The sequence below is a fragment of the Nyctibius grandis genome, chromosome 3 (assembly GCF_013368605.1).
Source record: "Nyctibius grandis isolate bNycGra1 chromosome 3, bNycGra1.pri, whole genome shotgun sequence".
Classification (NCBI taxonomy): domain Eukaryota; kingdom Metazoa; phylum Chordata; class Aves; order Nyctibiiformes; family Nyctibiidae; genus Nyctibius; species Nyctibius grandis.
In genome coordinates, this window is record NC_090660.1 from 67067097 (window position 1) to 67079774 (window position 12678).

The 12678-nt window shown below is 39.7% G+C and overlaps 1 protein-coding gene across 1 annotated transcript in view; it reads left to right on the forward strand.

Moving 5' to 3' along the window:
* SNTG1 (syntrophin gamma 1) overlaps positions 1 to 11612 on the forward strand; it is a 418769-nt gene extending 407157 nt beyond the window's left edge. The window contains exon 20 of the mRNA XM_068396528.1: positions 11350 to 11612. Within this exon, the coding sequence (XP_068252629.1) occupies positions 11350 to 11508 (159 nt within the window). The 3' untranslated portion in view covers positions 11509 to 11612. The remainder of the gene's footprint in view (positions 1 to 11349) is intronic.
* Positions 11613 to 12678: the final 1066 nt, after the last annotated feature.

The following is a 12678-nucleotide window of genomic DNA, read 5'->3' on the forward strand; positions in this document are numbered from 1 at the left end:
GTTTTCATATTTGAATTAAATCTGTCATGCAAATCACTTTATAAGCCTTAGAGATATCCTTGTACCTTTATCATACCTATTGTTATTCCCACTCAAACCAAATAGAGCTTTATTTCTAGGAAATTTCATCTTTCTTCCTTTTATGAAAGTAGAAATTCTACCTTCTACCTTATGAAGGCAGAATATTATACAAACTTGCTAGCATGCATATTAATATGCTGTTATATTCCCTGATTGCTTCTCTTTATTTTAAATTTAAACTTTCACATTGATCAATTTGGAAATAAAAATTTGTTACTTTTAATTCTTTTTCTTGGTGATCAAAGAGTACCAATTATATCATGCAAAAAATGTCAGATCATGTTGTCTTTGGAAGGTGCTATGGCTTTTATAGTGAGCACTTCTGTCCATTCCAGTTTGTTTATATATGAAGTATGTTGCTCAGTCTAAGAAATATAGATAAATGTGGGTATAAAATGAATGTGAAGATTCTTGGGTCATATTTTTTCAACTTTGGTTAGCTTAAAATTCTATGGATAGGCCCCTTCGGTATCCTTTAAGCCTTTCATGGATTAAAAGCACTATTCAGCATGAGAAGAGGTGTAACAATCTAGCCAATTTTTTGGGCTTTACTAGCATTACATAGTTAGAGGTATAGCTATTTGGGGAACTCTTTCAGTCATTAGGAAATGTTAATCAGATTTTCAGAAACGCTTGTAGTGCCAGGTTTCATGCATACTCTATGCAGGCTTCATTTGGAATCAGATGATGGGAATTTTGTAAAACATCTGTTAAAGGTTGTGATGAATATTCATGGCCACAGCTATCATCACCTGCTAAATGCAGCTCTGTGCTTCAGATGGCCTGGAGACCCACTGATGTAAGGGAAAATACAGCGTAACATTTTCTTTACATAAATATAAGTTTTTGCCAGTTATATTACATGGAGAATAATCAGAATATAGTGAAATGAGAGCTCACAGATGAGAACAAAACCAAAAATCTCAGGACACATTGCCCCAACATATTAAGGCTCTTCACTTCTGCGTTCCCAAGCAGTAATGTGGAAGCAGAGCGTGGCCGGTAACTTTGACATGGCTTAAGACAGTCAGTAGAACTGAGAGTGCTTTTTTCCCCTTCATCATTAACAAACACTCTGTGCAGAACCTGCTATGGAGTGTGCATACGGGATCTGGGACTTCTGCTTTTCTTGCCTCCAGGGTCTGTTTTACTCCATCTCTGAGTTTCAGCTATGGCACTGGCAGAATGTGTTATGTATTTAATGCACTATAATTCAGTTACTCCCTGCAAATGTGAGGTGGTCTGGCCATAGGAGCTTTTTTGTTCTTTTTTTTTTAATATTTCTTTCATCATGGTTGACAGCCAGTTGAACATGAGCCAGCAGTGTGCCCAGGTGGCCAAGAAGGCCAACAGCATCCTGGCTCATATCAGAAATAGTGTGGCCAGCGGGACTAGGGAAGTGATCGTCCCTCTGGACTAGGGAAGTGAGCATCCCTCTGTACTCAGCACTGATGAGGCTGCTCAGTTTTGGACCCCTCAATACAAGAAAGACATTGAGATGCTGGAGAGAGTCCAAAGAAGGGCAATGAAGCTGGTGAAGGGTCTAGAGCAGAAGTGTTATGAGCAGGGGCTGAGGGAACCGGGGTTGTTTAGCCTGGAGAAAAAGAGGCTGAGGGGAGACCTTATCGCTCTCGTCAACTACCTGAAAGGAGGTTGTAGCAAGGAGGGTGTCGGTCTCTTTTCCCAGGTAACAAGGAATAGGACAGGAGGAAATGGCCTCAAGTTGCACCAGGGAAGGTTTATATTGGATATTAGGAAAAGTTTCTTCACCAAAAGGCTTGTTAAGCATTGGAACAGGCTGCCCAGGGAAGTGGTTGAGTCACCATCCCTGGAGGTATTTAAAAGACGTATAGATGTGGTGCTTAGGGACATGGTTTAGTGGTAGACTTGACAGTGTTAGGTTAATGGTTGGACTTGATGATCTTAAAGGTCTTTTCCAACCTAAGAGATTCTATGATTCTATATAATTCCTTCCTGTAAAAATGTGAGTTATCAAAATCTAAATGCTTCCTGTCTTCCTTCATTTACAATGCTGCACATTTTATGTATCTCATGCTATCCCAGAAGTGTGTGATTATGGCATCTTGTATCTGTGCGATAATGTCCAGTAGCTTTAGAACACTAGAGAATTAAGAGTGTCAGACTGCTTAGCTATTGAATTTTTGATCCAAAATTTAGATAAATTTATTATTCTAGAAATACATTCAGATTTGTAGATGGGCATTGCTTGGAAAAAAAAAATTATGCAGCATCATTTTAAATTTTGGCCATACTGTCTTCATAATTGTCCAGCATCTCTTCTGTATTCTGGTGGAATATACAGAGTTATCATTGTTAATGTTAGAAGAATCTAGGAAAAATACTTTTTGAGAAAAAATGCAGAACCACATCCCTTCATCAGTCAGCTTTTTTTTTTTTTTTTTTGTGAAAAACACGCTTGCCACTGGAGTTTATATTCCCAAGTGGTAGAAAGTCCTTCACTGACACCGAATAACTAATATTTTTATAATGCTGTCAAAATTTTTTACCCTGTGCTTCATGCCTGACCTAACAAATTCAAAATGGCATGATATGAAACACACAACGTGTGCTATGGATTTAATTACAGTTTAACCAGGTATACTTCTTTTCAGCTTGAAAATAATTTAAGATATTTAAACATTTGCATTATTCTCTCAGATATTGTTAAAATATTGCCTTTTTAAGTAGACTTTGTACTGATGCTTTTGTTTGGCTTCTCTGTAAGCAATATTGTGTTACTATAAAGATATATAGTGTAGTATAAAAGAAGGGTTTCCGTGTAGATTTAAGCAATTCCAGTCTTGAAAAATCTGAACAGTAATTACCATAGGTCACAGCAGTGTGTCCATGGCAGGGTGCCTGGATGCAAACACCTAACTTTGAAGGTCTCTAAGGCAGGGTCTAAGTGTTTTTTGAGAAGAAAACCACTTAGGGGAAACATTAATCACCAATACCCCTTAGACATTCCAATCTGTAGGTTATTTCCCAACTGTCACTCAGCAGGAGATATTGCACAAGTTTGCACAGTCAGAATTTTTCTGACTGAGAGCTACAAAACAGAGTTGTCAGCTTGGCAGAACATGGAGCCTACATGTCCCTCTCCTTCGTTGTTACTGAGTTGTTGGGGTTGGGTTGAGAAAACCAAGCACAGAAGGGGAAAGCTTTCTCCTTGCCTGTAAGACACAAAAGGCACTTCAGGCACCTTCCTATCTAGTTACCTATTGATTTACCTATTTGTTTAGCTATAGTTTAATGATGCACTAGTGTCTCTCCAGTATCACAGCAGCTTCCAGAGGCTAACACAATCTCAGGACTGTAGTAAACTGAGTGCTGTTCTCTTCAATTTTACATGGCTAAGTATTTGCCCACTGCAATAGAAACTGCTTAATATTTTTTCTGACAAAAATGAATAGTATCTTAAATCTATGAGACATCTTGGTTTTATATACATATATATATATATATATATATAAAAATTACTGATTGCTGCTGACTGGGAGCTCCCAAACACAGGAGTACGTATTGTATATAAAAATCAGCATCAGTACTGTTTTTCTTATTACATGCAAATTCCATTCCATTTTGTAAGTAAATGCACCAATCAGTAGTTTCTGTGAACTGAGAGTTTCTGTGCCTCATAAAACATACGTGTAACTCAAAAGCTAGACTTTGATCTGTGCTTTCACCTTTCTCAACTTACAGGGCTTTTTCACAGCTCAACAGTTTTGTCAGAAACACTCAGGCAAGGTCACACAGCTTTGCTGCATCAGGTTAGCTTTTGTTCATAGACTAGCTGAACCCCTAAGCTGAGTGTTACAAAACTGAATACAAAAATCAGCACATCAAGATGAAGGTCCAGTCAGTTGTCTTTGCCTATTTGAATACGGAGAACAGAAGAAGGCAGAAATATGCTATCAGCCAAAGAAGAAGTGTAATTTCAAGGATTTAGCATTAATACTTATTAATTAGTACTACCTTAATAGTAATTATTGCCAATTAATTTGAACTTGAAATTATCTTGTATAGAAAACTAATTAAAATAAGATAAATAGCCTGAGCTACTGCTGTTGTAATGTGAACAAAATGCTCACTTTCAAGTGTTGCAAGATGTCTTGATGGATGCTTGCACCATTTTCCAGACTGACATTTCTGCTCATTTAAAGTATATTCCCCAAAATGTAATTTTAAATTAATTCTTGTTCCCAGCTTGAGGGTTTTTCTGTGAGCATGACAATGCTCTTCAAATTTAGAATATCATCTTTAAATGGGTTTTAAGTATACATCCTTGGGATTTTTACAGAGTGATTGCTCAATTGCAGTGACTGCATTCTGAGTTCAGATTTCTGACCTGTGTAGGTTTGTGTGATTCAATTTTTAGTTTCCTCATGTCTTGCACATGGATTATCTGTTTAATATCTATTTTAGATGAGATAGAGAGACCATGTAACACCACATTTGGTGAAAGAACAAATATCTTCTCATATCATCAGTTTATATATGGATGAAAGAATAGATTTTTTCCTAACAATATCATGAATACTTACAAACTTACAGTTGCTTGATTTTGTAGATTTATTGTTTATGTGGTTGTATCATTAATATAATGCAATAACAGTTGTGGTTTTTTTCATCTGGGGGCACTCTCTTTCTGTTTTCTTTTTCCATCTCTGTCCTTTCAATCCAGACTTCCTTTGTGAAAGCTTACTAGAATTCCCATACGCTTCTGTTCATGCTCAATGACTGAATCTTTCTCATATACCTTTCTACCCACTTACGTTGTCCTCAGCAGAAACTGCGAATATTCGGATTAATAATCTGGGAATGTCTGGTATAATAACGGCAATGTAGGGTGAGAGTAATTTGATCAAGAGAGAGATTAGAAAGACAATTGGAAGACCACAGGGCACACTGATATTCCTAGGAGAGTGAGGTGTTAGGTGAGGTCTACAGACCACAGTCTGGAAACTGGAATAATAGTAACTTGTGTATTTGTGCATGGACAAGTAGACGTGGCTTAAATTTGGATTTCTTTGCTTTTTTTTTGGGTATTCAGAGCATTTGCTTTTCCCTACTGGTAGCAACTTTAATGGCTTCACTGCATATTTCTTCAGGTTTCTTAGGGTTTGCCTGTTTGTTTATCTGAAACTTCATCTGAAGCTGGGTGTGCAATACACAATACCCTGCCTAGATGAAAGTGTATTCAGAAAAGAGGATGACTGATGACAATGTATATACAAAAACAACCAGGGGTGGCTAGGTGCACACAAAAAGCTTATGGGTTCCCCTCCATCTGCTGGCAGTAGTGCAGACCTGTGGGCAGCTAAAAGTGCAAGTTCTCAGCAGAAGTGAGGGAATGTTTTGTCTGTCAGCAGCTCTACATGAAGTCTTACCTGTTCATTAAGCTTTCTTGTGGTTAGGCTAATCTGCCAGAAAAGTGTTGTTCCTGATAGATCCTGTTCCCATCAATCAGGCTCCTGTGAATTGAGCTGCAGCCATTAGTCAGGCCTATATGTATCACCACATACCAGTTGGCCTACTCTGCTTCACATCGCTTTAATTTCAAGTTAAATATGCGTGTCTACATTGAAATAGGAATAATGTTTCATGGCAAATAATAATCTAGCATTTGCTGACTTCTTAGTGGTCATCTTTGCGGTCAAGGTAATTTCTGCGTTGTATCATTACTATCAATAACAGTAATCCAATGGGACCTTCAGAGGCTGTTCTGTTACCTCACCTGTTTTCCTTGAAGGTCCATTGAGCAATGGATCTTCCCAATGTGTTATTGTTGCAGAAACACCTGTGATAACTGTTGGTAATAGTTGTACTAATGCACAGTGAAAATTCAGTGTTCAGTAGTCATAATTACGATAATAAAAACTTTCAGCTAGTAGGGTTGCCTAATTGACTCGTACAATTCTCAAACTGAAATATTTAATAGGTTTATGCTGTTGAGACATAGGTGAAAATGGGGTCTTTCTACAGATAACACACAGAACTGATATTATAATGTTTCACTGGTTCCACTAAATATGTATTCTCTCATCTTGAGCTTCAGTTTTATTTTTATAGTACCAGAAGGATAAATAATATTATATTAATAAAAAGGAGTTAAATGAAAAGTACCTTAATTTGAATCACTAGCAGTTCTTATTCTGAAATAGAATCGTAGAATCATAGAATAGTTTGGGTTGGAACGGATGTTAAGGATCATCTACTTCCAACACCGCTGCCATGGGCAGGGGCAACTTCCACTAGACCACAGAATCATCTTGGTTGGAAAGGACCTTTAAGATCATCAAGTCCAACCATTAACCTAACACTTCCAAGTCAACCACTAAACAATATCCCTAAACAATATCCCTAAGCACTACATCTACTCATCTTTTAAATACCTCCAGGGATGGTGACTACACCACTTCCCTGGGCAACCTGTTCCACTGCTTGATAACCCTTTCCGTGAAGAAATTTTTCCTAATATCCAGTTAAACCTTCCCTGGTGCAACTTGAGGTCCTTTCCTCTTGTTCTATCGTTTGTTACCTGGGAGAAGAGACTAACACCCTTCTCCCTACAACCTCCTTTCAGGTACTTGTATACAGCAATAAGGTCTCCCCTGAGCCTCCTCTTCTCCAGAGTAAACAACCCCAGTTCCCTCAGCTGCTTCTCATACGACTTGTTCTCTAGACCCTTCACCAGCTTCATTGCCCTTCCTTGGACTTGCTCCAGCACCTCAATGTCTTTCTTGTAGTGAGGGGCCCAAAACTGAACACAGTATTCAAGATGCAGCCTCACCAGTGCCGAGTACAGGGGGACAATTACCTCCCTAGTCCTGCTGGCCACACTATTTCTGATACAAGCCAGGATGCTGTTGGCCTTCTTGGCCACCTGGGCATGCTTCTGGCTCATATTCAGACGGCCGTCGACCAACATCCCCAGGTCCTTTTCCAGCAGGTAGCTTTCTAGCCACTCTTCCCCAAGCCTGTAACATTGCATGGGGTTGTTGTGCCCCAAGTGCAGAACCCAACATGTTGAATCTCATACAGTTGGCCTCAGCCCATCCATCCAGCCTGTCCATATCCCTCTGGAGAGCCTTCCTACCCTCAAGCAGATGAACACGCCCACCCAACTTAGTGTCGTCTGCAAACTTACTGAGGGTGCACTCTATCCCCTCGTCCAGGTCATTGATAAAGATATTAAAGGGAACTGGCCCAAACACTGAGCCCTGGGGAACACCACTTGTGACCGGCCGCCAACTGGATTTAACTCCATTCACCAAAACTCTTTGGGCTCGGCCATCCAACCATTTTTTTACCCACCGAAGTGTACGCCCATCCAAGCCATGAGCAGCCAGTTTCTCCAGGAGAATGCTGTGGGAAACGGTGTCAAAGGCTTTACTAAAGTCCAGGTAGACAATATCCACAGCCTTTCCCTCATCCAGTAAGGGGGTCATCTTGTCATAAAAGGAGATCAGGTTAGTCAAGCAGGACCTGCCTTTCATATACCCATGTTGACCGGGCCTGATCGCCTAGTTGTCCTGTACGTGCCCCATGATAGCACTCATGATCTGCTCCATAATTTTCCCTGCACCAAGGTCAGACTGACAGGCCTATAGCTCTCTGGATCCTCCTTCCAGCCCTTCTTGTAGATGGGCGTCACATTCGCTAACTTCCAGTCCCCTGGAACCTCCCCAGTTAGCCAGGACTGCTGATAAATGATGGAAAGTGGCTTGGTGAGCATTTCCGACATCTCTCTCAGTACCCTTGGGTGGATCTCATCCGGTCCCATAGACTTATGCATGTCTAAGTGGCATAGCAGGTCTCTAACCATTTCCCTGTGGATTATAAGGGCTTCGCTCTGCTCCCCGTCTCTGTCTTGCAGCTCACAAGGCTGGGTACCCAGAGAACAACTCTCCTTACTAGTAAAGACTGAGGCAAAGAAGGCATTAAGCACCTCAGCCTTTTCGTCATCCTTTATCACCCTGTTACCTCCCACATGCGGTAAAGGATGGAGATTCTCTTTGGCTCTCCTCTTGTGGCTAATGTATTTGTAGAAACAATTTTTATTGCCTTTTACAGCAGTGGCCAGATTAAGTCCTAGTTGGGCTTTGGCCTTTCTAATTTTTTCCCTAATTTTTTTGACTCTGTCAACCAGTCTTCCAAACAGGCCAAAGTCTGCCCTCCGGAAGTCCAACGTAGCAGTTCTACTGACCCCCTTCCTTACTTCTCCAAGAATTGAAAACTCTATCATTTCATGATCACTATACCCAAGACGGCCTCCAACCATCACATCACCCACAAGTCCTTCCCTGTTCACAAACAACAGGTCCAGCGGGGCACCTTCCCTAGTTGGCTCACTCACCAGCTGTGTCACGAAGTTATCATCTCCCATACACTCCAGAAACCTCCGAGACTGTTTCCTCTCTGCTGTATTTTATGTCCAGCAGACATCCGGTAAGTTAAAGTGTGGTTTGAGAACAAGGGCAACTGATCATGCGACTTCTCCCAGCTGCTTATAGAATATTTCATCTACCTCTTCATCCTGACTGGGTGGTCTATAACAGACTTCCACCATGATATCTGCCTTGTTGGCCTTCCCCCTGATCCTTCCCCCTAAACACTCATCCCTATCATCAACATCCTCAAGCTCTAGACAAGCAAAACATTCCCTAACATACAGGGCCACCCCACCACCTCTCTTACCTTGCCTATCCCTTCTGAAGAGTTTATAACCATCCATTGTAGCACTCCAGTTGTGTGAGTCATCCCACCATGTTTCTGTGACAGCGACTATGTCATAGTTTTCCTGCTGCACAAGGGCTTCCAGCTCCTCCTGTTTGTTGCCCATGCTGCGCGCATTGGTGTAGATGCACTTCATCTGGGCTATTGATCCTGCCATCTTTGTGGGGAGAGAACCCCTAACTCCTGTATGTCCATTCTGGGGCACTTCTGTGGTTTCTAAATCATCACTAACCCTTGCGTTCCTGTTGACGCATGGGTCTCCATCCCCTGCCACCACTGAGCTGACAGACCAAAGGACCTTGCTAGCACACCGTCCCTCAAACACTGGTGTGCTAAGCCCAGGCTTGTCTCTAGCAAGCCTGGTTTTATCCCCTCCCCTCTTCCATACTAGTTTAAAGCTCTTTCAATGAGCCCTGCTAACTCCTCCGCATAGATCCTTTTCCCCCTTTGAGACAGGTGTACCCCATCTGCAGCCAGCAGGCCTGGCTCAACAGACCAGGTTGCTCAAAGCACCATCCAGCCTGGCCTTGAACACTTCCAGGGAGGGAGCATCCACAACTTCTCTGGGCAACCTGTTCCAGTATCTCACCACCTTCACAGTAAAGAATTTCTTCCCAAGATCTAATGTAAATCTACCCTCTTTAATTTTAAAACCATTACCCCTCATCCTATCACTACATGCCCTTGTAAAAAGTCCCTCTCCAGCTTTCCTGTAGGCCCCCTTCAGGTACTGAAAGGCTGTTAGAAGGTCCCCAGGAGTCTTCTCTTCTCCAGGCTGAACAACCCCAACTCTCTCAGCCTGTCTTCTTAGGAGAGGTGCTCCATCCCTCTGATCATCTTTGTGGCCCTCCTCTGAACTTGCTCCAAAAAGCTTCCATAATTCCTTGTTTCCTCATCTTTGAACTTCCATTGTGTTCCCATCTATGATAAATTTTCTTATTTTGCCATTTGAGGGAGGAAAAAAACCTTTGGCATAGTGATAAAATTGCCCTTCTCCCAGTGTTTAAAAATGAGAATGTCTCTAAACAGATTTTTTTTTAAATGGACACAGATGGCAGGTTTATGAAACTTGGCATAAACTTTATCTTCTTTATTGAGAATTGGCAGTTAGGGAGTTTTAAAGAAGCTCATGGGATGTTACAAATTCATTTCTGAGCATGTCTGAAGGACATCTGCTCAGATTGTAAGAGAGCTGAACAAAGCTCCACCCATTCAGTACATCACTGGACACTATGCACATGCAGCTGTCTGCTTTCAGGCAGTCGTTCCCCCTTGCACATGAGGGATTTATGAACGTCTCCATGAATTACATGAAGCAATGTCTTCCAGGAAATCTCAAGAGGCAGAAAATTGCAGGTTAATGTCATTTTGAGAGATTTAGCAATTTTTGTTGTATTTACAACATTATCAATATTCTTCTAAACAAAAAAGCAAGCCCCTTGTCACTACATAGCCTGAAAATACCAGTGCTGGACAGAAAGACAAATAGAATATACCACAGATATCTGTTACTGGCTTCATATTACAATGAAGAAATCTGTATAGGCAGTGAATCAAAGCAGAAAGATGGCAACTCTGCACCACCATCCCTACAAGTATATGTATTCAAATACCTCAGTATTTGCTTTCAAATACAACAGATATTTATTGATTAAATCCCAGCTCCAAAAACACATACTGAAGATAACCTAAAAAAAAATAATCAGATAAAGTCAATTAGACAGAAAGGAGCAAATTTATATATGTAAAAAAATGTAGTTTTTATTTAATTCCTCTGTAGTGGTGTCTAAAAGAGTGTCAGCTACTTTAATCACATGCTGAGGAGCTATAAACAAATGTAAATGAAAGAATTAAAGTAGAAAAGGAAAGACCTTGTCTAATATTGTTAGTAAGTTTAAAACATGGAGTCTGTTCCATTTTTCAGTCCAATAACAGTAACCCTTTCAATGAAAACAGTTCCAGACTATCACTGTGTGATAGTAGCACTTTTTGAAAATGTGTCTTTTGTTTTTTTTTTTTTGGTTAAACAATCAGCGTAGGTAAGAAAATAGCTGCCAGTGTGAGGTGATGTGATGTAACATATGTGGAACTCAATGTTATTGGTCCTTGTATACTGTATATACATTGGGTATACTGTAGTCGTCCAGAGATGTGTAGAATCTTATGGTGCAGTCATTCAATTTCTATCTGCAAAAGTTCCAGATTTGCATTCACCTGAGGCAAAAAAAAAAATATTGTATGTTGTCACTTTCCATCCACTTTAGCCAGTAGGATCTCGTATTTCTGTGGAGGCACTCAACATTAGTCCATCTTAGCCTCCAAACAATTATTTACTGAATGGAGATAGCCCAATGTCGTAAGTCCCTATAATGGAGAATTGTCAGTCACATTAACAGAATTACATCAAACTATTAAAATTGTTGCTATTTGAATAGCAGTTCATTCCTGGGTATATGTTTGTGAGGTGTTCTTTTGTTTCATGTTTAATCTTCTTGTTTTCACTTCCAGGAGCTGGAGTTTTCCAACCTGTTTGCAGTCCTTCACTGTATCCACTCATTCTTTGCAGCCAAAGTGGCTTGTTTGGACCCTTTGTATGTAGGCAGTCAAGCCACAGCTTCTACTGCTCCCACAACTTCTGGTACTGGCAAATTAAAGTATACTACTTGACATCTCACATTACAGCACTGCCACTTAACAAGAAGACATAACAATGTATAAATATTCATAAGATGTAGACCTTTGGTGAACCATGTACGTGGAAACCAATCCTGGAGGCAAGACATCTTGCAGCATCAGCAGATAAATGGTCACGTGGGATCATAAATTCATCTCTGTTCTGCAAGACATCAGTAAATAATCCTAGCTGAAACCTCAGAATAGGATGGATACGCTTTTAGTATGATCTATTTGTACTTAGTGCTTTAAGCAACACTGGAAGCAAATGAATAAATGACAAAATGAAGCACTTCAGTATTTAATAAAATTTTCAAATTGCTGTAATAATACACAAATAGAATTGTCATTTTCCTGTTTGCAGATGTTTTTATGACAATATGCTAAACTCTGAGTATCAAGTTAATACCCTATCATTATATTATAAACAACATAAGAGCAAGCAGCAAACATGTAGAACATGGTAACAAGGAGATAAACATGAAAAGGCATTTGTGTAAGTATCTCCTCAAATAAGAAAGCACTTTAAGCACTGTTGTAAATCCATACTTGTGTCCATACATGGAGTCATGCTACTTTTTCTATTTTGTTCTTTTAGTCTAACAATAACAACAAAGATATAGCCATATTGGACTGATATATTAAAAAAAAAAAACAACCACAAACCACAAAAAGCAAAATACCTTTCCATGAGTAAGTCCCTCTTCTTTAAGTAAAAATAATGTGATGTGAATTTAATTTTAATTACAAATTAAGTGCGAGTGCATAAAATATCCCGTCTGCTATTTACATCCTCCCTTTTCTTGGTCAAGAATTAAATTCTGTAAATCTAATACTCTTTGTTCACAAGACTTAGCCGTTGAATTTGTTTCAAAGACAATCCACCTAATACATTGTTTCCATGTTTATTCCACATTTCACCTTCATTTCACATCATAACTAGAACCTCTGTTCCACTCAGGCTCTCAACAAAATAGACATCCTACATTATGCTTGAAAAATGAGTCGACCCTTTAAATTCTTAATAATTTCTTTTTTTTAATGTTGTTAGTAAAACACAGGAATAAATTAAATAACCTGTAAAGAATAGATGACAGAATGCATAATGTCTTTGTATGTTAAGAATATGGATCACATACTAGTTCCAGAGTATCATTTAGCAAT